This window comes from Athene noctua, chromosome 21, assembly GCF_965140245.1.
Source record: "Athene noctua chromosome 21, bAthNoc1.hap1.1, whole genome shotgun sequence".
Lineage (NCBI taxonomy): Eukaryota > Metazoa > Chordata > Aves > Strigiformes > Strigidae > Athene > Athene noctua.
This window is the reverse complement of record NC_134057.1, coordinates 7,255,582-7,282,458: the sequence shown is the minus strand read 5'-3', so window position 1 is coordinate 7,282,458 and position 26,877 is coordinate 7,255,582. Positions and strand designations below refer to the sequence as shown.

Sequence of the window (26,877 nt, the reverse complement as noted above, 5' to 3'; positions counted from 1 at the left end):
TGTAACCACATGTTACAGTCTTGAAAGAATTACACCAAAGAAGGCCACTTCCAGTGCTTTTGTCATGCTTTTTCTTTTTTACCTCAGGTCTAATTAATAATGTCTCTAGTCTTAATACTAGAATTGCCAATTTAACTGGAGTTTTTCCTGTTGTCCATAGGATGTGGAGCTCTTAGGTGGCACTCTGCAAACTGGATGAAAGCCGTGGGGTGAAAAGAACATTTATGGTCATCTGTTTTATTGAATCAACAAGCAGAACTGGCTTGTTCTGTAGGTGCCCGAGTACCAGATCTGGCCCCACAGTGGCCTGGGAAGGGGGTTCCAGAGCAAAAATAACTTTTGGTAGCAGCCTGCGATTACTGAGGCTGGATTAAATCCTGATGAAAAATCGAGGTTACGGAAGAGGGGGAGCTGCTCCTGTTTTACAAGCAGCTCTGGAGCAGCTGCTGGGCTGTTCTGCTCCTCCCTGGGGCCTCTCCTGAGGCTGGGCTCTGAGAGCCTTTTTGCTGGGGGGGGCAACTGGTCCTGAGCCCCCTGGCACCTCGGTCGCCTTTTCCTCCTGGGGCAGCGGTGAGGCAGCTCCCCACCACCACCTGCTGGTGCTCCCCACCCTGCCCAGCTCACGCCGGGATTCTTCGGGATCGCTTGGGGTTTGGGTTTTCTGGTGTTTTTTTAGTTTTGGTGTTTGTTTTTTATTTTTTTAAATTACAGAATCACGGAATCGTTTCGGTTGGAAAAGCCCTTGAAGCTCCTGCAGTCCAACCATCAACCCAACACTGACCGTTCCCAACTGCCCCAGATCCCTCAGCGCTGGCTCAGCCCGACTCTTCAACCCCTCCAGGGATCCCGGGGACTCCCCCCTGCCCTGGGCAGCCCATTCCAACGCCCAACAGCCCCTTCTGCACAGAAATCCTTCCTCAGAGCCAGTCTAAACCTTCCCTGGCGCAACGTGAGGCCATTCCCTCAGGGCCTGTTGCTTGTGACTTGGCTCCAGAGACTCATCCCCCCTCTCTGCACCCTCCTGGCAGGGAATGTCTCCCCTCAGCCTCCTCTTCTCCTGAAATTTCTCCAAAAATCCGTGGATAATTGGCGCGGAGAAGCAGCTGCCTGCCTGCTGCCTGCAGCGCGGCCGCTCGGGCACTGCCCGTCTCGCCCCCCGGGGCCGCGCCCCGCGCCGGGGCCGCCGGTGCCGGCGGGGGGAGCGGCGGGGCGGGGCGGCAGCGCCGTGGCGGCGGGCGGGCCATGGCGGTGGGGCTGGAGGAGGCCTTCGGGGCGGCGGGCGAGTTCGGCGGCGGGCAGCGGCGCCTCACCGCCCTCCTGGTGCTGCTGCAGGTGAGGCGGGCGGGCGGCGCTCCCGCTCGGCCCTGCGGCGTTCGCTGCTCGGCCGGTTGGGGTCGGAGCGCGTCGGTTTCTCTTTCCCTGCCCCGGGGGCCCCGCCGCAGCCCCGGCAGCATCCCGGCGGCGGGACGGGGAAGAGCCGGGGCCAGCGCACGGCTCGGGGCGGGCGGCGGCCCCCGCGCTCGCCCCGCTGCCCGCCCGGGCTGGCCCTGGCGCCGGGGCCCGGCGGGGGGGCTCGGGCATCCTTCCCGGGGCCGGCCGGGCCGCGGGGGTCCTGCCCCCCCCCGCCCCGCGGCACGGCCCTCCCCGCCATGGCTGTGGCGAACGCCGCTGCGAGCCCCGTGGGCCTTTCGGGAGGGCTTGCTGGGCTTCGCTCCCTCGGCAAGTCGCTGCTCAGGCGTCTTCCTCGCCTGGTACCGTCTCGCGTGTTTAACTTCTCCGAGCTCACGGTCCGTTTTCCTTATTTCTGTGCGCATCTTCCGCTTCTCGAAGAGCGCCTTTTAAACTTCTGCAGAGTGGAAGGAAATGGGAGTGTAACCACAGCAACTGGGGTTTTTTGGTGGTTTATTCTTTTTATTTTAAAACCTCTTGTGAGAAGCGGTATGCAGGGTGCCGGATTTAAATAGTGCCCACACCCCCGCAGGCAAACATGTTTCACTCGCTTAGTTTCTTCCGAACAGGCTTCCTCCTGTCAGTGCAGTTCTGCGTTTTGAATTAAAACACTGTTGTGCGGGTGGGAGATGGTGCTGACGGCAGGTTCTTGTTTATAACTTGGTTCTGCAAGAACGCCTAAGGTAAGCACGAGATAAAAGCACATGAAAACAACGTCCCGCCAGATGCACCACCAAAGGCTTGGGGCCCAAGGATGGAGGCTGATGTAGATTCAAAACTTTTCCGTCAGTGGTAACGTCCTGAAAATCACTGATGAGTGGATACGCTTAAGGATCATGTTAAGTTAAAAAAAATAAAAACACATCCAAAGCCCGTCAGACTTTCAAAACATCCTGAAGCCCATAGTGATGGATAAATAGTCCTGTAAGGGTTTCTTTATGAAAATATTTTTATTCCTGCACGTTCTAGTTTTTGTAATGATCAGGTTAAGGTTTCAGTCTGTGCAATGGAAAGAACTAGCAGAGACTTTTAAGAATACAATCTTCGACTTATTTTTTTTCACTTGTCACTACAGGTTGTATTCTTTGAGTATAGGAAGTAAATAATTATTTTTTAAATTAATAACCGTGGTATAAGTGTTAGATTTCGGCTATGAAACTGTGATGAAGTTTTTAACATCCCTTTCCTGAAGAACTGAACAACTTTGCAGCAGAAAGGAGGCACACCGAGATGAAGCTTTCACTGAAGGTGCACTGGTACCTGGTGTGGTACCTGCTGCTCCCAACAGCCTCAGTGGTCACATCTGGGGATTTAAAAGTAGTAGACTGACTGCGTTCTGTTCGTGATGCTGGGGAGAGGGAAACTGTTAATTGTTAGTTTAATGAAAAGCTTACAGTATTCCATCAGGTCTTCTTGGGACTTTTTATGGTAAGTGATTGTGTCTTATTTTAAGGTATACGTGGCTTGTCAGTCCATGCTTATTGTGCTTGTGGGAGCTGTGCCTGAGTATCGTATAGACCAAGAAGGAATTGCAGCAAGCAGAGCTGAGTTGGCCAAGCATATCCATTTTGTGGACAACTTCACATCTATAGTAACTGAGGCAAGTACTTCCATCATGCCTGACCATTTTTTCCTCTTCCTGGGATTTCTGCCACTAGTGCGGGACGTGGCGCTTCTAAAAGCTGAGGAAGACTTAATGTAAAGTTTTGCTTATACTGTTAAAAAGTGTTGGAACCCACCCATCTGGCTCTTTTATTTTAAAATCTGAAAATATGACTAAATGATTAGTTTAGCTTTTGTAACATAAATCTAATACTAACTTACGTGAAACTATCTGTATCCTATTTATATTGTTTTCGGTTTCAGATGTTTTAGAATCTCATTACTAATGAACAACAGTCATTTAATTACAGTTTATAACTCTAGAATTCAGGATGAGCTCCTCCTAATGCCTGTTTTCTACCAAGAAAAGGTTCAATTTGTCCTATCTGCACAATCTGCTGTGCGTGTGAGCTTTACCGGGAGTTGCATTAGTTTCTCACAGCAGATAGATCTTAAAAATTAAAACTAGTATGAAAATGAAACCCGTGCACCACATGTCGGGGTATTTTAATGCGTGGTGAGAGTGGGAGATGAAACAGATTGAAGTTTGCTGAGTGGGACAGAAGCTTGACCCTTCATCCTCATGCCTTGTGAATTCTGTGCCAGAGGCTGCGTTTGCTTTTTGCTGGTCCCTGGGCTGTAATCACTCAGGCAAGTGTAAGTGACTGAAGCATCGCTGCCAGTGCCAGGAAAAAAGGCTGCGTGGGTGACTTGGCCTGCAGCTGAGCTGTCAGAGTCCTGCTGATGGGATTCTTGGAGTGGTTGTCAGTAAACTCGTATAAGGCAGGTTAGCACTGGGTGTAGCTGATGCCAAATCTTTGCTTCCTTCCCGTTATCCCAAATGTGACAGTGTAATGTTTTATCTTGGAGAAATGTAGTGACTAGACATAAGAAGGAATGATGCAATATTGATCATATCCTTTGTCAGAAAAAGATTTTTTGATTAGCCTGTTTTCCAAGATCACCCTTCACTTTCAGAGTCTTAGCAGGATGCGTGATACGGGACAGTGCCTAATTTATAATCAGAAATTTTAACTATATAGTCAGCAACTTTTAACTAATACTGTGTTTGTAAATGCAGAAGCTGGTGTCCCTATTTCCAAAACATAGTAATTCTCAAGGCTCATCAAAACAAATACATGTTTTCATTCATTTCAGTAACTTTACTGTAAGATGTTTAAAACTATATTGTTAATAATCTTTTAATAGAATCTTTAGATGCTGGTTAATATTTTGCTGTATGCTAGTGGTCTGGTAACTAAACCAAACTGCCACGTGGATTTAAAGAGCTGAGAGGATGTCTGTTTTGGTGATAGCAAAATTGGCAGCATCTTTGTTGGCAAGCCACCGTTAATTTTGACAAATATTTAACAAGTTCCTTTTGTGCAAACAAAGTAGATAGACGTATTCTTTTAGAAGTTATATTCTTCACAGATTATTATATCAGACTGGTTAAAATATGAGCATCTTCCAGTAACATGCTAATAAGCATTAGCACAAGTAACAGTTTGTGAAAGCAATGAATTTTCCCTTGCTCTGTCCTGAGAGAGGAAGCTGCTTTTGTAAAGTTCATTTCCTTTATTTTGGTGATGGAGCTTAAACTGTAAATATTTTCAGTTGTGTTGTGGTTTGGCAGGGGCACTATTCTGTTCTGGAGGTCAGCAGTGCTGCAGAGCAGCACTTCAGTTCTGCTTCAAGAACTAATCCTTGTAATTAATTTTGGTTTAACTAAGACTTTGTAAATAATAGCTCAGGCTTGGTTCATGGAGAATGCAGTTTTGCTTCTTGGTCTGGCATCGCCTCAGTCCCCTGCTTTAACAATTGATGCTTTGGAAGGTGAGTTCAGGAATGTCCTACATTTGGTGTAGAAATCATCTTTTACTTTGGGAAGTTGATTTTTACAGCCACATCCGGGACCATAAAGTTGTTTTGTCTCTTGCATCAGCCTGAAACAGTCTGCAGACAAGAACTGGGAGTTTGAGATTTGTATGCTGTGGCATGCTAGCATGGAGAGGAGGGACTTAAGCCAGCAGTGCTCTGTGCCTTGGAGAGTACATGCTGTGATATTTTTATATTTGAGGTTTCCTGAGGTGAGGATTCCTGCCCAGGAATATTTAATTGTTGAAGTCTCCTCAAAAAGTTAAACCATAAGTTTTGGGGCTACATCCTTATCTAGTGTGATAGGGTAGAATCTACTACCCAGCGGGGTATAGTAGAAACCTGTTGCAAGTGCTGCTGCACAGGAGTTTTACCTTCCCAGGGTATCCAGAAGTCCCCCAAAACTCTGAATTGCTGGAACACTGGGTCCATTGGACTAAAAAAGTGCATCTTGCAGGCTCCTGGATGGGGAGAGGACAGGTAACTGGTGGGTTCGGGGGTGGATGGAGCCATGTCTTCTCTACACTTTTGAGTTCTGATTGAGTAAAAGCACATTTCTTGAGATTGTTATAAATAAGAGTTTCAGTAAATTCCTAATATTCTTTGGGGATCTATATTAATTCAAGACAGACACTTTAGGGCTGTGGTCCTAGTCTGCTGTATTGGATTTTGGCCATGGGCCTCTTCTCTTAGGCTTTTTTGTTTGTTTGTTTTTAAGCCACCTACTTCTTTAAAAAAACCCCAGTGGGATTAGGGTCCATCTTCCTTTTCCCAAAGGATGTACTGCACTGTCATTTACAAAGTCAGCATGATGCTCAGCTACCTTTTTGAAAGTAAATTTTCCAGTAAATACACTGGGAATTATTTGAAATACTCAAATAATGACTAACTGTTTCTTTGGGTAAAGCTTTGCATTGAATCAGTTAAATTGTTTTCCCTGAAAGTCATTTAGGATTTTCTGATTGCCATTCTTTCCCAAGTTCCTGCTGCCAGCAATGTTTGTAATCTCAACAGTGCGTTCCTGTGAGTGTTGATTCTCCTTGTTCGTAGCAGAGGGCCTGCATAAGCTGTCTGTGTGCCTTGTTCTCTCAGGAAATACCATAAGTTTTGTTCTGATTTCAACTTGCTGTCAGTTGATTTTTTTTTCTTCCAATTTTTGATTACGCTGCCTTAGTTTAGCTTCTGGATGAGATAGAAAGTCCATTTTATAAAGAAACCCATCATTTGTTTCTGACTTTTGATTATAAATGCATGTATATAGTAAGACAAATTATCAGAGTAGGCATTATAAACAAGGACATCGTCCCATAATCCCTTCCTGATTCTCTTCACCAATTCAACATGTACATGATGAGGAAGGCACCAGGGATTACTCTTGCTTCAGGAAGCATTGCTGCACAGCATTAACTCTTCAAGTACAGCAGTAGTGAACATGAGCTGTTCTTAATTTTTGTTACCTGTTCATTGAAATAGCTACACTTGGTCAATGTTGAAAAGACCAAGCTGTTAACAATTCAGACTTTCCTTGTTTTAATATCTTGAGATAAGTTGCCTTGCCAAAGCTTGGAAATTGGGGTGCAACTAGCTATACTTACCAAGTTAAAAGCTTATAATGTGTTATAATGAAATTTCTTGGGGGGGAGAAGGTAGATGTGAGACTCTTAGGGGAGAAAAAAATAGGACTACTGCTGTCTTACCTACCAAACTTTGAACAAAACTCTAATTGGATATAAAGCAAGAAGTGGGAAGTGGCAAGAGAAGAATTTTGATAGTTTTTTGAGGAAGCCAGCAACTTGGTGTTAATACTTTTAACAATAAGGAGATTCTTTTTTTGACAGTGGTACCTAATCGAACAAGAAGCCTACAAAGTAAGCCTTGCATCTTCCCTATTTTTTGCTGGATTGCTTATTGGAAATATCACATTTGGCCCTTTGTCAGATAAACTGGGCAGAAAACCAGTGTATATCTCAGGTAAGGTTTTTAAAAGGTTTTTCTTAAGCATTCTACAGGGATAACATCATCTCTTTCTTTTCTGCCTGTGGGCCACCCTACCTGGAGGCTGCCCGTGGGTCACCTGCTCTGTCCGTGATGTGGAGTCAGTGATTTGTGGAAGGGTTTCACTCCGAGTAGAGCAGCACTAAAATTGGTTAGTATGAGTGCGCTGAGCAACGTAGGGGTCACTGGAATATCGATGGGAGATTAAAAAAACCTTGGTTTTGCTATCACTGCCACTATTGGAGCACAGTATTCCACACACTGCCCAACCATATTGTTGCCGATAAAAATAATCTGCTTTATTTTTGGAGGGGGAGAATGATTTACCTGAGCATCTTTAGATTGGGTTACTCAAGTCCTGGTGTTTTGCTTTCCAGCTGCATTTGCAGCCAGAGGGGTTTAGTGTTGAATGACAACGTTGTCTCAAGGAAACATCATCTTTGGCATTGCAGACCTCAAGTGTGTGACTTGAAAATGAATGTAATTTTCACATGGTGTGATTTCAAGAAGCCAAATGCAAGAGATTAGAGATGAGTACTATAGACTACTCATTACAGTCAGTGACTGGGGTCCCTGCCTTTCTTCTGAGTTCAAGCTGTGTAGCATAAGTACTAATTACATTTTATTCTCTCTCTGCAGGTCTGTTTTTTGATGTTGTTTTTGGGTATGTCACAGCATTAGCGCCGAATTATGACATATTTGCAGTTTCACGTTTCTTTGTTGGAATTGTGAATGGTGGAACGGCTCTTGTGTCTTTTGTCCTAACACAAGAATATGTAGGAAAATCATTTTGGTCATTTACAGGTGGGATTTGGGAATATTTAATTATTATTTCTGTGCCATGTATTGTTCTGACTATCAGTACCTTACATTGTACGTTTATGCCAAGTAAAATCAGTTTGTAGTGTAAGTCAGAAAGTGTGATGTGAGTCATCCAGTTTCTAATTTGTGTGGGAAAGGTGCCTGGATAAGGAAGATGGGATAGAGTTTGTTTGATAAATAGCAAAGCTGGTGCTTTAAAATCAGTAATTGACTCCTAAAATTTCTCAGTTTGTACACTGCAATACATGATAAAAGAATACTTGTTTTGGCAGGTCCTGCCAACTTCAGAATGGTGCTGTATGGTGTCTTGGGCAGGTGTTCTTGAACGTGTTCTGAAGTTTCCCTTCACCACAAAATGACTTAGGGCCAGGATAGTATTTTTTCTACTGCTGAATGTGCTGACTGTCCAGTATTTTTAAATGTCTTTTTTCATATGCCACTGCCAAGGCTTAAAATAAATTTAACGCTTGCATGTCAGACTGTTGTAAAGCTGGAGTAGCTCAGACTGTACCACCTTTTTGGCTAGCACAACACGGAGAAAAACTTGGTCCAAATGATGACTTGCTGTGGCTGTAAGCATATTTCTCTCTCTTACTTCTTCAGTTACCTCATTCTACTATTTTTCTTATTTCGTCTTTAGACTCCTGGTGATGTAGGAGACAGTTGTGTTTAGTTATAGCTTTCCACTTTTTTTTTTTTTTTTCAAAAAGAGCTGAATTTTCTTTTTCTCCTGGGTTCACTTTTTTGACTCATGCCCTCTCTCTCTCTCCCACCCCTCCTTCCCCCTTGCCCTGTTGTCTCTCTCTGCTCTCCTGGCCTTTGTCCCTGCAGGGCCAGCCTCCTGATGGACCGAAGAGACAGTCTGTTTCCTGCTGCTTGTTGCTCTAGATGCTTTATTCTAGTTCTGCTCAGCTGTTGAGAAAGAGGTGCTGGACAACTGACCAGGGGCTGAAGGAGAGGGAGCTGCTGGAGGCAGCTCAGCAGGGCTGAAGAAGCTCTTCTAGGTGTTGGCTGGGAGTTAGGCTTGGTGGGCGATAGCAGAGAGCTTCTGGGTTAGTACAAGATCTTCTGTGTTAGTCTGCAGAGGGTTTGTTGTTAGGCTTTTGGAGTTCTAGTTGGCCCCATGTTTTTAACATTTTTACTTACGCTTGTTCATTGGAAGTTGCAATAAACCTCTGGCTTGTAGCTGGTTTTGTACTGAACTCACTCCTTGTACTTTTATAACTGCCTTCCAATTTCTGTTCCAGCTTGCCATCTCTATTCAAGATTGCCTTAATAGACCTAAATAAATTGTTCATGCTCAACACTTCCCCTTTCTGTCCTCCTGTTTTCTCTTTAGTCTATAGGTTCCTGTTCATTTCTTGCTCTCTGCTGTGTATCACCATTTTTGAAAGGGGAAAAAAAACCCAACAACCCCCATACACTTATACAATGCTATTCTTCACTGGGATTGTGTAATATGTTTAAGCCAGCTGGTTCACAAATGCTGTGAAGATACATCATAAAATTGCTATTTTATTTAGGTATATCACGGGCTAGGAATTTCTGGTTTCTGCTTAAGAATCTCTTTTTCCTTTGCCAATGGTTTCGGTAGTCACGGTTTTGGTCTTGTATTTTCAGGTTCGTTAACTAATTTGACATTTGCTGTTGGCATTGCTGTTTATGCTTTACTGGGTTACTGTATACAACAGTGGCGCTACCTTGCCTTGGTATCCAACAGTCCAGGAGTCATCTTCCTCCTTCTGTCTTTGTAAGTGGTTCACGTGCATTATAATAATAAGAAAAACGATGTAGCAATTTAACAATAATCTTCTTTTGTGTCCTCATTTGGGAGGGGTATAAGTAAGGATGGCTTTTTTCTGTATGGTTTTGTGAACCAAGCGAGAGAAAAATCGTGTTGTGAATGAAGAAGCAGTTTGCAATGAAGCAGAAGGTCAGGGTTACCCAGAAGACAAGCTTGTGTTTCTGCATGTTGTTACAGTTGTGGGCAGCGTTGCAAAGAGCAGCTGTGTGCCAGCTGTCCAATAAAACTCAATTACAAATCTGCTTGGGGAAGGGAAGGCTTGCCAGAGGCTGCGAGCTGCAGCGTTGGCCAGGAACGCTGCCTCCTGCCAAGAAAGGGCTTCACTGCTTGAGAAGTTTTGGAAGCGATCCTAGAGGGATTTTAGAGTTTTTTTGAGACACATGCGTGCAAGGGAAATAAGTGAGAGCGTTTGGAATTGCCCTTTTAGCATGGTATGTGATGTGTCTGCTTGATTTTGAGGTCCCTTGTATCTGTTCCTAGCACTGTTGGGCTTGGGTGGTCCTATTTAGAATTCTTACATGGATGTTATGATAAAAATGATTATGAAATTCACCAATATTTAAGAAATTAAAAGTGCAAGCTTTGGCCTATGTTGTTAAGAAATATTCTTTTAACATATCAAGTAATACACCTTTTATACTTCTGATCACTAGTTAAAGCTGCACAAGAAATAAAAGAATTAGTGTAGTAGGTTGTCTGCACATTTATACAGGGAATGTTTAGCATACAGCATAGACAGAAAAAACCCCTGATTTTTACTTGTTTTTTTTAAATATAAATTATATTTTAGATATCTGCTCTTGAAATAAGTTATGTTAAAGAATACACCATCCCCCCACCCCCCATCATCTTGTACTCAAGGAAAACAAAGCTTCTGGACTGAGGAAAAGTTTTGCATAATATATTTTTCTTTTATGGTGTTCTGTTTCTGATGGGAACAAAATTACTTCTCTAAATACTAAAAATACTGTGATCCTCTGAAGTAATGGAAGTTTAGTTTGATTGTAGGATGTGTATCTCTGTTAGGAGTACCAGGAAAATATTCAGTTAAAAATACTCTATTCCTTATTTTATAGCTTGTATAAAAGCAGCAGCACACTCTACAACCTGAAAAAAATGGGAATTGTGAACTGAAGCTGTGGTAGACAAGGATATTCTGGTTATACTTGGGAATGAGATTTTAAACTCATGCAGGCAGTGATGAGCTGGTAATGGCACCTGACAAGTAATTCCCCAGTAATGTTTTTTTCCTCTTCTCTCCACTGCAAGTCAGAGCCCTTCCCATAAGGGAGAAGCTTAAAATAAACTTTGTGCAAAAAAGTTTTGTGTGAGCTGTTGAGATATTTGGGATTTGAGGTGCTGCCTGGATAATATTAGTGTAGCATTTCTTAAAAAGTCAGTTCAGCAGAAGTCAAGATTTAAATTTAAACTTTTCCAATGTAACTGAGGGCCCTGTTAAGCATCTCCAAGAATCCTTCTGTAAGGGTAACTGTGTTATTATCACAGTGTGTGGAGTTTAATACGCAGAACAGTGCAAATAGAATGTTTTGCTCTGGATTTTGTATCGATACTTTTTTAAAGTATTGATCTGCAAAATGGAGGGATTGAATTTAGTGCTGTGTTCATATGAATGAACTTGTCATGATTGATTTTCTGTTCTTTCCTGTTAGTACGCTCCCAGAATCACCACGATGGCTGTATTCCCAAGGGAAAACGGCAGCAGCTGAAGATGTGTTGCAATATATTGCCCTTGGTAATGGAAAAGAGAGATTAACTCTAAAATTAAAACCAACTGCAGGAACTTTGAGAAAGGATGAATTGGCACCTGGCATCCTAAACTTAATAAAACACCCAGTCCTTCGGTGGCGAACCGTCGTACTTATGTACATCTGGTACGCGATAACAAGACACTGAGATCCTGTGAATGACTGAAACATGAGGAAACAATTAAAATTTTCATCCTTTTCTTTTAAAAATTCTTCCCTCAAAAACTAAATTGTAAATCTGCTGGTTGATGGCCGACAATAATCTAAAATGATGTGTTGTAAAGTTGACGTTTCATTATTATTTCATTTTATTTTCAGTGTGTGAGTAGATTTTGAAGCAGAAAGAATAGTTTGCTGAGAACATGGTATTTACATTAAGTGAAATGAGAAGCTGCAGCAGAAATTACTGAAAGCATGGGTATTTGAACCATGAAAGATGGATTACCCAACAGTAGAAACCTAGAGTAAGAATAGGCGTTAAGAGCCCAAAAGCACGTTGCACAGGTTCAGTGTGTAAGAAAACTGGGGAAAATAAAATACAGATTGCATAGGTATATATTAGATAGATATATATTAGGTGTTGTCTTGAGAAGTGTTACAGCTTGGGGAAAAAAAAGGATCGCCCTGAAGCACAGGAGGGTGTATTAGCAATAAGTGGAGGGAAGGCCTGCGGAGGGGAGGGTGTTGGGTTGGTGGTTACGGCAGCTGCTGTTGCAGATTGGCTTGAACTAAGATCTCTTGGAGGAGCAGCTCTGTTCCAAAATGCATGAACGAGTTTTTGCTTTAAAGTTCAATGTCATTTGAGACAGTTGTCAGGATGTGGATGAGAAAAATCAGTAGTTTGATGCGTGGGGTAAGCAGAGTTTTGCAGGACGTGGGAGGAGCAGCAGGAACATCTTTGCTCAGTAGGATCTTTCCAGAAGCATCTTAGACTGTTGAATTGCTGTTGGGTAAATAAGTAATTATGGTGATAAGCAGTTGCACAAAGGCATTCTCACCTCCTGGAAGAAGAGGTTGCAGCACTGTTTTGTGGCCTGAAACCCTGCTGAGATACAGTGAGTGGTGCTGTTGGAATGGTGTCACAGCAGTTGTCACCCATCTGCTTGTGCTGCTGCTCACTACCCTCAGCTGTGGCTGGTGGAGGACATGCTGCTTCTCCCTGTATTGGGCAAAACTTTTTTTCTACATCACTTGGCCTAGATTTTGCTTGGACAGTAAGGGAGCGACTAGGGAACAGGCAGAATGTCTTTGCAATACCTGGTGGCTTTTCCAAACCAGTGTTGGCTTTTGTGGGGCAGGGATGTGGGGGCTTTGTGCTTTCCAAGGAAAGTGAGACTAGGTTTGCTGGGGAAGCCTTCCCTAGCTCTGGGGAAGACACTCTGTGTTAAGCAGTGGATGTAGATACAATTTTCTTTAATAGGATTGTTTGGCAACAGATAAGCATTAGCTGCTTACAGTTAAGCTTATTAGATTTATTAAATAACCTAGGAAAAAAAGCAAGCTAAGAACATTCTGAAAGTTATCCTGTGCATATATATGAGCATTTGTTTTCTTTCAAGAAATTAAGTAGGAACTGTTCTCTTTGCCTTGTTTCCATTTTGGGGGAAAATAAGAGTTCTCTTCCCAGCATGCAACTCAATATAGCTAATCCATAACTCAGCATAATTTACCTTTTAAATAATTTTTTAGTCCTAAAGGCTAGTTATGTTAGTAATATAACTTTTGTGGTTATTTGTAGGTATGTCTGCAGCTTTGTGTACTATGGACTAACTTTAAATGCTGGTGAATTAGGAGGAAACCTGTATTTAAATGTGGCTCTTTCTGGTCTTGCAGAAGTTCCAGCATTTCCTCTCTGCATGTTTTTTATTGAGAAATCCTGGTAAGAAAAACTTATTTCCTAGTTTTCTACATCTGTTTATAGATAGCCTAGAAAAATATTAACATTTTTCTCAGTAAGATACTTCACTGTTTCTAAACAGTGTTGACTCTTTGGGAATTTACTCCACTGCAGGGGGTTTTACAGCTGATACAGAAATAGGACTCTGAGTTTCTATCTCTACTCTTTTTTAGTTTTGTTCATCTTTAGAATTACTCAGAGATGAGCTTTTCAATGATTAATGTTACCAAACAAGTTTGGAGTTTAGAGAAAAATTGTGAGTAGCCTTGTTATATAAATATAAGCTATAGATACTTAAATCTTGTGTATTTGATTCAGAACGACTTGTTTTTGTACTGCCTACCAACTGCAGTTGAAAGCAGTTTTCAGCATTGTTCATTTTTACTTAAGCTTTCCAAAGAGAACTCTGAAGTGAGAGCTGTTCAGGTTTGGTTAAGGCATGAATGATTGATGTCCATGTATTTTCATACTTTTCAGTGTATTGGGAGGCCATCCTTCACGTGGGTACTGAATTCAAAAGGCTGAACAGTCTGGCAACCCAGAGCTGCTCAGGGTTTCATGTAACCTTCAGTTTGAGTATCTTTGTAATGATACTTTGGTCTCCCTGAGCTCAGTGGCAAAAATCCCATTTTCTTTAGTTAGGTGAGGATGTCACCCTTTGGGTTTTTTGGGCTGTAAAAAGCTGTCAGCTCGATCAAACCCACCAGCCACCCTTCACCTCAAGCCCAAGAAGCCTGAGTGAAGGACATGCATTTAAAAAACAAACTGCACAAGCCCTCTTCCTCATTTCTTTTTCCATTGTAATTTGTCAAATGAATCGTAAATTTCAAGCTTTTGTTTTCCTGAAGTATATAGGTACTTTTGAGGATGCAAAACAGAATGCGATGAGCCAGCTCCTGTTTTCGTTCAGTTTTAGCGACCAGTATAGTGCTTTTTGTTGTAAAAAATACTTAGAAGATCTTAAAAACAAGTGTTGTGTGTTTGTTACAGATAAACTGTAGTTCTACTAGTATGGAGTAGTAGTTAGAAATAGCTGAGAGAGTTCATGAAGTTACAAGCATGTATAGTATTTCTACATGCCTCCAAATTGTTACTAATATCTTCATTTGTGGTCCTTTGCAAATAATTATGAAATATTTAAGTATGGCAGATGTGGAGATGGGCTGATGACTTTCTATCCTGTTGTGTCTTTTTTATTTTGAAACCTTAATCAGTAGAAATAGCCTTTGCATGTTTCCATGCATATACTATTGGACAGAAAAGTATTCAAAATAGTTTTACTGTGTCATAACTGCATATATTTATGCAAAGTTGTGAAAGAGGCATACAGATTAGAATTAGAATTACGTTTTCATTAATTGATCTTTATGTGTATGCATTGTAATACCCTTTTGGTGACAGGGCCCATTGCCTCGCTCAGTACAGAGAAGACAAAGTCTACGTGTTCTTGTTGCTGAAGGTTCTTCTCAAGGCCACAAATTCAGTAGCTTAGAAATCAAAACTGGACTAGAAATAGGAAAGCTTTTTGAAGCACTTAGCAAAGTACAGTAGGTTTATAACTGCTATTAATGCTGGTGTGTACTTTAGTTGGTGTTTTGCAGATAAATTCAAAAAATACTAAAGGACTTTGTTACCATCTTTATCTGGGTGCTCTTTTCCTTCTAGGTCTGGAAGACGTAAAACTATGACATGTTTTCTGGTGTTTGCAGGATTTGCCTGTATATTGACCATGTTTTTACCAACAAACGCTGGTAAGTACGTAGTGCTGCTAAAGGAGATGTTTGTTAATTAGGATAAAGGCTGACAAAACAGCTTCATGAGTATTTAGTGATTGAGTATATCGGGGCCTAAAGCCCTGTCCATTTATACCTCTCTCTTTCCCTGTCTCTTCCTTCTGGGGCTGGTCAGGGTCTTGTCTATATTGCTTTTAACTTCCTACAGGCATCATTTGACCCTGTTAATTGACAGTTTGTCTGACTTGCGAGCCCTTGGCATTTTGAAAGTCAGACCAAGCTATCACATTCTGTCTCAAATACTGGCACTGCATTCGTTTATCACTATTAAGCAGTTTACCTTAAAATACTGGATTTAATAGGCAGACTGCAGTGCTGTGTAATGTTAGTTTGGCTGGATCTTGCCAAGCTTAATTTTACATTTGGCTTGGTGGCATGTAATATTTATAGAAATAGGAACTGAGGTTTTCCTGAATTAGAAGCTTAATTAATCATTAAAAAAACCCAAACCACTAAAAAGCCATAAAAAAATGTTGCACTTGAAAAAGAGAAATGGCTGTCAGATTTGCAATATGGAAGCTGTAGGTCTGGCAAGAAGCTTGCTGCTTTCCTCAATCTCGTGCTGTGCATTATGCAGTTGTGGGGACAGTTCCTGGTAATAGTGGAGTATCATCAAGTACATTTCTCATCTCAAAAGATGTGGTTTTTTCTAACATTGTCAGTGATATGTTTGTTTGGGTTGGTATTTTTGCTTTTCTTTCCATTTCAAGTCCCAACTTTTCTGTACTGATACTTATTTTACCAACTGAAAGTTATGTCTGTGCGACACTAACAGATTGAAGTGGCCTCTCTCTGCTTGTACTTTTCTTCATATCTCTTGAGTAGAAATGCTTTAGCCTTAACAGTGTTTTGAGGAGCACCAGTGATGTGATTACAAGGCAGCATTCTATAGGTTGTGCTTATCCTGAACAGTTATATACGCTGCCTGGCATCCATTTCAATTTGATCTCCGAAGAGTCTCAGGAAGAAAGACAGAGATAAAATACCCCATAATCCTATTTGCCATGCTTGTGTTAATTCAAGTCTTCAGATATTTCGTTGCTCCTTTTGTTGAGAGGGTTTCTTCCTTTGTTCCAACAAGTTTGCTCTTTGTGCTTCTTTTTATATATTTTCATACAAAATTAAAGAAAACCAGTAGTGACTAATCAGGATAGGGTAATAATGCCTGAAGAGCTGCTAAATTTCAGGAAGTCTTCTGCCTTTTCCAGTTGACTTGACTTTAACCCCATTAAAATGTCTTACTTTCTACTGTGGTTCTTGGCCCAGAGTGATCTGTGTCAGTTAAGTAGAAAGGAATTCAGCTCCCAGCGTGATGAAGATGAGTCAGTGTGGATGAAATGAGGGTTGTTGCATCTCTACTCTGACCTTCCTATTTCAAAGGAGAAGGCTTCTTATGTTTGTCTAAGTCTTCATTCTTGTGATTGATAAGTTCCTTGGTTTTATTGCAAGGATTTAAAGGTTTTAATAACTAAGTGGGCACTTGCCTCTCATGCCTATGACCTTCACTCGATTTCTAAATAACTCTGCTAACTTGTGAATAAGAACCTGATCCACGTCATCTTCCCTGTGGAATAAGCCAAGAACATTTCTGTTATTAAAGATGTGTACTGAATTTGAGACTAAAAATCTCTCAGTGATTAAGTAAAAACTGAAACTGATGCATCCCTTCAGCTCTATCTTTCCTTATCGCTTAGAACTCATCAATTAATTTGTGTGAGTATCAGATTGGAAGATGGTGAGGGAGAGTGACAGTGTGGGGAGAATGGAGCTGTAATATTCTTTCTTTTCAAAAGCTGTTGTAAAGCATGGAAAAATCTGCGTTTTGTGTCTGCTCTGCTGTAGCAAGCAAAGGCGACTTCTAGTCTAGGGGGAACTAGATTTTAACTTCTGTTTAGATTTATCTGCTTGCGCTGAACAGAATAATTTTTTTGTGACTTCCATTGATACGCTTTCCACTGAAGAAAGAAAATTTGCAGTTCCTCAAATCAATTTTGCCTCAGCTTTTGCTAATGTTGGGTATTTCCTTTTGTGTTGAGAAATGCCCTTCCTTGGCGGGTAGTTTTTTCTGAAGCAAATTTAAAGACTCCTTTAGTTTCAAAAGTACTGCTTAAGTGAACTTACGAAGATGACAGGTGAATCTACATAATGGCACTGCAAACAAGACTACTAATGGCATTGATAGCATCAGAACTTAATCACAGAGCAACTCCTGTTCTAGAAGGTGTTGAACATCAGCATCATTTGTTACTATTTTCCCCCCACTTTCCTTTTCTAAAGTCCAAAGCTGAGTTAATGCAAGATTATCACTTATCAATAAAATTCAAATACATGAATTTTCTAAGAATTTACAGCTTTGTCTTTTACCAAATTTTGAAACAGTTGCCCTGACTGTAATGCTTCAGGCAGAATTGTGTGCACACCACTTCTATTGGACATTCAAGTGAAAGGGTGTTAGGTGAAATAAATGAAATAGAAAATAGGTGAAATAGAAATGTTGAAGGTGCTGCATGGATGTGCTTGGCTGGACCTAGAAATGACCTGTAAATGGTCAGCAGAATCCTCATAGCAGAAAGTGCATTCTTGCTTAACGGCATTACATTTTCTAGATGTAAAGAAAATAATGGACTGTTCTGCAAGAATTGCTAAAAATATGCTCTGAGACTGAGGAAAATGTAAAGACTGTGTCTGGGCTGGTTTACATAAGGAAGCTGGCTTGCAGTGAACTTCCAGTATGCTTCTAATCCCACAATAATTCCCTGTGGGAGGGAACCTGGAGGAGACGAGACAGTGCACTTCAAATTCACTCCTGAGCTTCTGAGCACTAATTTCTCTGTCTAAACAGACTCTTTCTTCTGTTTTAATAGTAAGACCAAAACTTTACAAGTGCACTAATGCTATGTTTCTAATACGTGGATATGCAGAGTTCAATTTAAGTCTCCCTGGGAGAGGGACAGCAAGCTTTGAAACATATTTGAGAATAACAGATCTCTTTTTCATCGCTTCCTGTTTGGTTGATGGAAGAGAAGGGATGTCCCAGCTTTCTGACAGCAGGGATCTGAGGACCAGGTTCACACCTTTACATCTGGCAAGTGTATGTAGTATTCCAGTCCTTACTGAGGAAAAGGAGGACTTGGATGAAAATGTTGCATCTGTTTTGCATGGATTACATAAATAACTGCAAAAATGTATCACGCTTCAAGAAATTAAATCAAGTTTCTGGATTTCAGTTTATGTACAATTTAATTTCTGCTTCAGTTGAAATAGAATCTGACTTGATCATATGAATAGAACTGAAAATATTCAAGGACAAAATTAAAAGAAAAGCAACTGAGCAGCAATCAGACTTTCCCATTACTTAATCAGCATCATTTCATCTAAACTGAAACATGCTGAACTCAGTGCTGAGGAAGAGAACCTGAAATACAACTAATCAGAGCATTCATTCTCCTTCATGCTTTAAAAAAAAAAAAAAGAAAAAGAAAAAAAAGGAATTCTCCTTTTATTAAAATGGATGGTGCAAAGATAACCATAACCAAAATCAGGATCATGAAAGCCAGGTTTCTTTTGGACTTCAAAAGATGCACATTTCAGTTTAGCCAACTAAACTCTGTCCATTAGTAAGCTGGGCTGCAATAACATTTGTTCTTTCCAATTACAGAGCTGTTGCATTTTAAGTCCCAACAGGATGTCCTTGGGCAGCAAATAAAAACTGTTGAGGGTGAATGAAGTTTTATGGGTTTTACCTAATAGATTAGTCAAGGAGGCTATGTTGTCCGTCAAAAGACGCAGTTACCTGATAAGGTGTTCTGACTGCGGAGCTGGAAGTGTTAGCAGTCCATTTAGAGCTGTGATAGTTTATATTTTCCCCCCAGAATGGGTCAGAGTTTCTTGGTCCTGGATACAATTTTATGTATCTGTTCTTGTGTTAGCTCTTAAAATGGTTGGGAAGAAGGGAGATGCTGCTTTTTTGCTTGTAGTTGAAATACATATGGATGCAACATTGGTTTTGCACGACAGTCTCTTAAAAGAGGACTGGTTGTTTTCAAAATTGTGTGAGAAAGAGTAAGAAACCAGACTATTTATGCTTACAGCTTGTTTTCTCTCTCTTGAAAGGTCTGCTCCTCAGTCCCACTTTGTTAGCTTTATGTGGAAAAATGATGGTCAGCGCCGCTTTCAACATCGTGTATATTTATACATCTGAACTGTACCCAACAGTACTGAGGTAATTCAACAGAGCTCCTGGGGGAATGAAAATACTTGTCACGCACAGTGATACCGATTGCTGGTGTGCTTATCTGTAACTATTTTTACCTGAAATATATTGATATGAGTTCTTTCTCTAATTACAGCAGCTGCCAGGGGTTGGAAGGGCTTCTCCTATTAGTAACACATTTTGCACCAGTGCACTTTCCTGGGCTGTTTGTGGCAACTTCCTCTAGGTCTGAATTCGGAATAAAAATATGAAACCCAGCTTCTTACATTGCAATGATAGGTGTCATATTTCTCATTTCTACTATTGATTTTTGGGAGTAAAATTACAGTGTGCAAAACCAAGCATAATGATGTGGTGGAAGTGCATGCAAACTTCATCATAAACATAGACTATGCAGTAAGGACTATTTACAGTCCTTCTGTATACTTCTATCTCCCTATGATTATGTTTCTTTGCCTGCTGAAAAGCAAGTGGTTTTCTATATCTGTTATTTAATTAAATATTCATAATGCAATTCATTTTAATGTTTTCTCTATGACAGTAATTTGCTTTACACTATTTAATTCATGAACAAGTGAGCTAAAGCCTTAGTTAACTATTTTTCATAGTTGTCATGAACTGTATGTCAAGTTTCTCTCTTGTTGTCCCAAGATAAAGCTGAGGTAGGAAAATACAATGCCACAGTCTTGTTCTTCTCGCCCCCATTTTGGTTCCATGTGATTTTCTGAATGGTACTCTTAAGTACGTGTTCAGAATTTGAGCCCTGTTGCAGTAGTTGCTCAAGAATAGCAAGTCCAGAACTGCTGCAGAAATTGAGCCCTCTTTGGAGAAGCTGAAAGCTGATGTGGCGTGGGAGGGTGTCCCAGCTGGTAGCTGTGTCCTGTAGCACCGTAGAAGTAGTTAGGATGGTGACATAAATCACTTGATTCCAGGACACTGAGGGCTTTGGGGACGGGAAATAATTATGTGGGTGACTCCTTGGATTGGATTTTTTTTCTCTATTGAGGTTTACAAATTACCATATTTTGCAGAGGCATCAAAGCTAGACTGGGAATGCAGTTTTTGCAGTAAAACTTGTGAGGATGGAGGTGGATTGACTGTTTCTAGATACTGAGCTTGTGATTCTTGGCACAGGTTTAGGTTTAATATGCAAGCCCCAAGCATGCTGACTGAAATGAGATGTGGGTGTTTGTTTTTATTCTCCCCATACAGACTTTTGTATCCTTTTTAAGGCCTTATTTAAGTGGATGTTTTTTTGACTTTTTGTTTTCCTGTCCCCTCTGCTTTACTGGAGTTGCGAATCAAGAGAATTAAACCTGAAAATGTTTTAATTCCTCAACTTTTGCTTGTTTTCATGTTACTCAGAGTTCCTAAGTCCCAGTGACATTCAGTGCCAAGTATGTGACAGCTCATACCTAGCAGAGATTACAGCAGTGGCTCTGGGTCTTTGAAACTAAGCATTTGTGATTAGGAAAATTTTAAAAAAAAAGAATTGATTAATCAAGTGCTGCTTCATTTGAGAATCTGCATTAATATTCTGACAAAAAAGTAACTTTGTGTGTCAAAGATACAGCCAGCTAGTGATGAAAATGCAAGAGTAAAGACAGTTAAGAAATTAGCAACTTTATTATACTACTGGTGTTTAATAATATGACAAACTGTTGTGTTACACTATATGAACATTCCTCACATCTGACAGTTTATACATTTAAAAATATGTTTGATACCTCTCTGGTACTTTAACTGCAAATACTGTATTTTATGCAAGAAAAGCGGTGATGGGTGAGTGTTTAATTTCAAGCAAAGCATCAGCACCATCTGGTGGTCTTTGCAAAATTTCGCAGGGATCCTGGCATTTCCCTGGCAGCGGAGCTCAGGCGTGCCCTGTGATGAGACATGTATCACTCAAAGGGGAGAGGACGTGGAATAAATTTATTTTTTGCTGGTTTTTTTTTCCGGTTGGACGTTTTGCAGACAAATTAAATGTCTTCAGTGTTACTGCTCCTTATTTAAAACTACTTATTTGAGCATGAGGACTGTTAGGTATATTTTTTTTAATTAACTAGTACATGGAGTAATGACAAATACACTTCATGCTAGGAATGGGGAAGTGCTGCAAGCTGGAGAGTGTGTACATGCTTTGGGCTTTTTTTCCTTTTTGATGTGTCTTTAAAATACCTACTGGAGAATAAAAAAGTTAAAAATAGAAAACATCACTGCTGTTGCATGTTGGACAGAAAGGAAGGTTGTCTTTGGGAACAAAATGTAATCATGTTGTAGTAATAGAGATGTAAAAACACATGTTTTTCATAAGATGATTGCAAAATGATGATGTCCTTGTATGTGATGGGTGAAAGAAGAGTGGGATCACTGGACTGTCTAACACAGCTTTGGAAATCTTATTTGCTTATTTCTACAGTGGGAAAACTATCGTATTTTCCCCTAATGTCAGTGGTGGTAGATAAATTAGTACTTTTTAAAAATACTTGCCCTTTTAACCTCTGGCTCTCTTTACAAGGTCCTCTCCATAATTCTTTCTGTTGAAGAGCAGCCCTTGGTGAGCCTAGTGCAATTTTAGGTGCCAGCAGCAGAGAGGTTTTTGCGTGTTTGCAGGGCTGTTCCCTGCTCAGGGGACTGTGCTGGGCAAGTGGCACAGCTCGGGGTGTGCCACAGGTCATCTGCCAGGCAGCTGCAGCCCGACTAACTGGCTCGAGCAAAGCCCCCAGCTGATGAGATGACCCTGGTTGTGGAGCTGCTTTGGCTGACATAGCTCCCTGCTTGCTCCGTGGGACGGTAGGAACACGTCCAGTCAGTCAGGTTTAGTGGGTCTTCCCGCGAGGGGGGTGAAACTGGGGCAGTAAGGTGAGAGAGGAGACAGTGACCAGCTGTCAGCAGCACAGCACCTCAGGAAGGCTCAGCTGATAGTTCTTGGGTGAGAATGCCTTTTCCCCTTGGATACCGTGATACTGTTCTGCATAGCCCAGACTGCGGAATGCTGAATTAAAGGTATCCCAAAGTCTTATAACAACTTTCGTTTTGCATTGGAATCGAAATGGCACAATTTGCATTTAGGATCACCTCTTGCCCTACTCCCTCTTGGCAGACCAAAAGAAGCCATCAGCCCTCTGGATAGGGACTGGTTTAGGGTCAGTGGGAAGGAGGCTTCTGAATGAATGGTTCACGCGTGCTGTGTGGCTCATCTGCTCAGGGATTTTGCTGACAGGGGAGGTGCTTGGCCTTGTCTTGTGGGGTTTGGGTTGATGAGGAAGCATGGGTTGCTGCGTTCCTTTTCCCAAGAGGACCTGATGAGAGAAAAGGTTGCTTTGTCTATTTTTACACCAAAGTCTCTGGTGTCTCATCAGCTCCTTCCATCATCTGTTTCCCTTAACCTCTGCAAAGGGCCATTAGGAAGGGACATGCAGGTGGGCAGTTCTGCTGTACTAGTGACCCATGTCACCTCTCTGCTTGTCATCTTTAGTCATGTCGTTGTCTTCCTGTCTTTGGAGGAAGAAAAGGAAACAGGGTGAGGAGGAGCAGCTCGGCTCAGTGATGTGACTGAGGATGATGATGAATGAGAGGAAGCAACTGAGAGGTGTAGGGAATAGAACAGCCACCACGAGCCTGTTCTTGCTGTCTCCCTGGTGACTGGTGCCAATGTCAGCCTCTGAAGGGGCTGTTAAAGACCGTATTTAGGAGTGATACAGAGATGGAAGATTTTTGCATTTGATTGGGAAATGAAAGACTTTGAGGATTTTTGTAACTTTCTGTGAAGAGGATCCTGCTGTTCTTACTCATGCTTTGATTATCACAGTCTAGATGAGATTGTTTTAAACTTGTCTGAAAATTGAAGGGGGCCCAGAATTCAGCAGCCACTCTAGTGACATCTGGCCAGATGTTTTCAAGCTTGACTCTGGCAGATAGCTATTTTCTGTCTGGAGGTAAGCACTGACTTTTCATCTGTGCAACCTGAGCTGGCAGAAGAGAGGCTGCAGCTGATGGCCTGAGCTGGAGATAGCATTCAGGATCTCCCCTCTGAAGATCCTGCCTGATACTGAAATCATTCCCCTTCCAGCACAGGGATGTCCAGTTAAATCACCCTCTGTGGCAGGTTAGAAAACCTCTCTGTTCAAACTTCTGTAAAGGATTGAGCAACAGGGTGGTTTTGCTGGCATTTGAAAGGGTGTGATTTACCTTGCTAGCAGCTAGTTGTAAAAAAGTATTTGGAGTAACTGCTAGAGGTCTTTACTTTTGTTTTAAATGAAGACTATTGATAACTTTAAAAAAAAAAGTGTAAGTTGGTTCTGACAGTGCCACCACATGTTCATGCATGATTCAGTTGTGGATTCTGAAACTACAAACCTTTCATCCTTTGTTTGAAACAGAAATGCTGGCTTGGGTGTCTGTTCCATGTCTTGCAGATTTGCAGGCGTTTTGGCTCCATTTGTGCCATCTATGGTAAGATTATTTTCTACTTTTCATGTAACTCAGATTTACTGTATTGTCTCAAAAGCACTTTGCTTACTTTGGTACCACATATGCCTATATTCCTTAAAGACCAATTTGTTTTTATGAAAAACTAAATAATGTTCACTTGTTTAAAAGAATTAATGAACAGTATGTTTATAAATACCTAGTATTTTATCCTTTTTGGAAACAATCTAATGTTCTGCGTTGTGTTAGCATTTGATTTCTTAGTGAAATGATTGTCATATAATGTATTTGGTACTGCTAAGGCTCACTCAATATCTGACTTTTTAGGCACATACAGTTTTCCTATGAAGCTGTTCCTGTGAAAGGACGTTTATTGGGTTTCTTAGTTCTACCAGTATATGGCTAATTGCACAAATTGCTGGAGTGAGCAGTTGCGGTCTTTTGGATTTGACTGCAGTTCATATGGGCCATATATTGTAAGAGCAGGAAACAGTGCTGGGTTTTTACTGTGGATTTTTAATTTCAGAAATCTCTTAGTCCTTCTGTACCATTCATGGTGTTTGGAATCAGTGGACTCTCCGCGGGATTCCTGACTCTCCTTCTGCCAGAAACACTAAATAAGCCAATTGCCGAGACCATTGAAGATCTCCAGAGTTCCAAATACCAAGTGCTGAAAACCGAAGACGAAGAGTAATATTTTTTTATTGTAGCTTTGCATTATTTTCCCCTTTATCTTATGGGAGCTGTGATTTAGTGCATATGGCTTAGACTGTGCATGAATGAATGTGTGCATGAAGTTTTTAAAGCCATCTTTCTCTTGCATTCAGTAGAGATTAAATTTATTTTTTGTTTGGCTCTTAAAAACAAGAAGGCTAACAGTTTTTACCTGTTTGCATTAAATAATATGTAAATAAATACTATTTTGTTGCTTTAAAGGAAAACAAATTTTAGAAAGGCAGTCTAAAATAATCAGGGACAATATGTTCAGCAACATTCCTGTGCTTTTGCAGTAAAACAACTAGGCATATCTTTCATATCTTGGATTGTGCCTTTTTGTCATGTTTTGTAGTGGAACATAATCTAAAATTAATACATAGCTGAGGAAGTGTTTTCTCCTTCATTAGTCTCCTGGGTTAGAGCTATTTGAAGTGTTTTCCTGTTGTTGATATGCACTAAATAAAACATTTGAAGTGGGAAATGAAGGTTCTGTTTGTTTCAACAGGTAGTAGAATAGAAAACGTGGAGTATATCCCCTAAGTTTGGGAATGGCTTCCCAGAAGAATTAGTTTTAAAAGGGAGTGGGCAGGGAAATTCCTGTAAGAAGGGAGTTGTTAGCTTACAACTAAGAAGGCTTAGTGTGGATATAAAAGAATATATGTTTTCCTTACGTTTTTTTTTCTTGTTAATTATTTGGTAATTATTGTACTTGATCAGTCTTATCATACTATACACACTATTATGCTTTCCTTTTATGCCTAACACATAGTAATACTGCATTCAGTTGAAATGGAAAATTTTGGGCTTTTTGACTATAATTTCACTTCTGATGTTTAAAAAAAGTCAATATTAAATGTGAAAACCAAAATTCATTAGCCTATAAAATAGGACAAGAAAAATAACACATGTAAACTTTTTTGATAATTACTTTTCTTCCTTTTAACAGTTAGAAGAAAACACGTTTCAGAAGGCCTGTCTGTGGTGGAAATTGAAGACTCACTGAGAAGGTGCAATAACAATTGAAGGGCAGATTCTTGCTGTATATATTTCACAGGAAATGTTGGAGGACTCATGTATAACGCTGTTTGTAGCATGTTGAACAGTTTTATGTGGAGGCAGATTGAGAAGGTGGAAGAAGTTGATCAAAGCTTGTGAGAAAAGAGGTGACAAATCTCTGCCTTAATGACTTAACAAGAGTGTACTTTGGATGTTTGGACTTCTCTGTGACTTCTTAAAGTGAAGTATTAATTTATTTTACAAAATGTAATTGCTAGCTTCAGATTAAGCTGTAATGTTGTAATTGAAGTGATGTATATAATTTAAAATTTAGATGGCTCTATATATTCAGGCAGGCTGTAATTGTGAAAAGTAACAGCATCCTGTATATGCTAGTTTTCTCTGGAGGGTTTTTTGCCTCTAAATTATGGTATACCTCACAGTGTGAAGAGACCAAAGATTTTTTTGAGTTGTTGGCCTTATTATGTCTAGCATAAGAAACCTGAACAGGAGATCTGAAAGGAGAATAAATGGGTTCTATTGTGGGAGTAAGTAATTTCTGAATACAGTTGTACGTGAACAGATACATAAAAATAATATTGTATTGGAAAAATGATGTCAGGCCTTTAGGAGATACTCATCCTCTCCTTTAAATGTAACCTTTTAGACAAAGGTTATTAAGTTCTAGCTGTACACGCGGAACTAGAAATTACTGAACACCAGTCATCTGTTGTATAATGTATGTAATAGTATATAATCCGGTACATTTCCACACGAATTGGAAATTGTTCTTGTGAGGGGCGATATGTGTGTTTGGTTAACAGTTAATATATTTATGTTGGAAGAGATACATCACAAATGTTACAGTTTTCTGATGGCCAACACAATTTTGTTATTAAAAAGAAAATCACTTAACGTCTGTATTATGAGTGCTGCTTTTTCCAGGCTGTTTACCCACGCTTTTTGAAGAATACTTGTGCGATTTCGATTTTGGTCCTTTATCTAATGCATCTGATAGGAAAAAGGTTACTCCAAGGCCTCTGTATTTTGAGCAAGTTCCATACTTAACTAATAGTTCTGCAAATGAACACTCACCCATGCCAGTGTGGGTGCACTTGTGCACGCAGAAGCACACGCGGGTGGCTCTGCCTGGATGCCTCACTGCAGTCTGTGCTGTGTCTGTGTGTGCCTCGGATAGCCTGCTGGGGTTCCCGGGAGGTGAAAATCAACTGGCAGTCAGAACATTTAGAGAGTGCTGACGTATGGGTGGATTGTGCGTGTGTGTACTTAACCTCCGGGGCTGAAGCTTGATGTCAAACAGCCTATAGAATATGCTGCAAACTTTTATCTTCTGATCATTTATTCATTCACCATTTTTCTAATGTTTTGCTTTCATGAGGATTAGAATTGTTTGAATTTTTTTTTCCTGAATAATATTAATGTCTTCCATTGCGTTAACATTTATAACCATAGTGATGGATTATACCTCTTCAAAGGATAATTGGGTCAGCAGG

At 40.8% G+C, this 26,877-nt stretch overlaps 1 protein-coding gene across 1 annotated transcript; it reads left to right on the top strand.

Moving 5' to 3' along the window:
- The first annotated feature begins 1,224 nt into the window (after positions 1-1,224).
- Positions 1,225-26,272, top strand: LOC141969024 (solute carrier family 22 member 15-like). Its single transcript, XM_074924379.1, has 12 exons — positions 1,225-1,332; positions 2,903-3,049; positions 6,768-6,900; positions 7,564-7,728; positions 9,367-9,496; positions 11,221-11,442; positions 13,055-13,195; positions 14,879-14,964; positions 19,120-19,228; positions 23,602-23,674; positions 24,177-24,340; positions 25,314-26,272. Exons 1-12 carry the CDS (start codon positions 1,243-1,245, stop codon positions 25,315-25,317), a joined length of 1,464 nt encoding a protein of 487 aa, XP_074780480.1. The 5' UTR covers positions 1,225-1,242; the 3' UTR covers positions 25,318-26,272.
- The last annotated feature ends 605 nt before the right edge of the window (positions 26,273-26,877 follow it).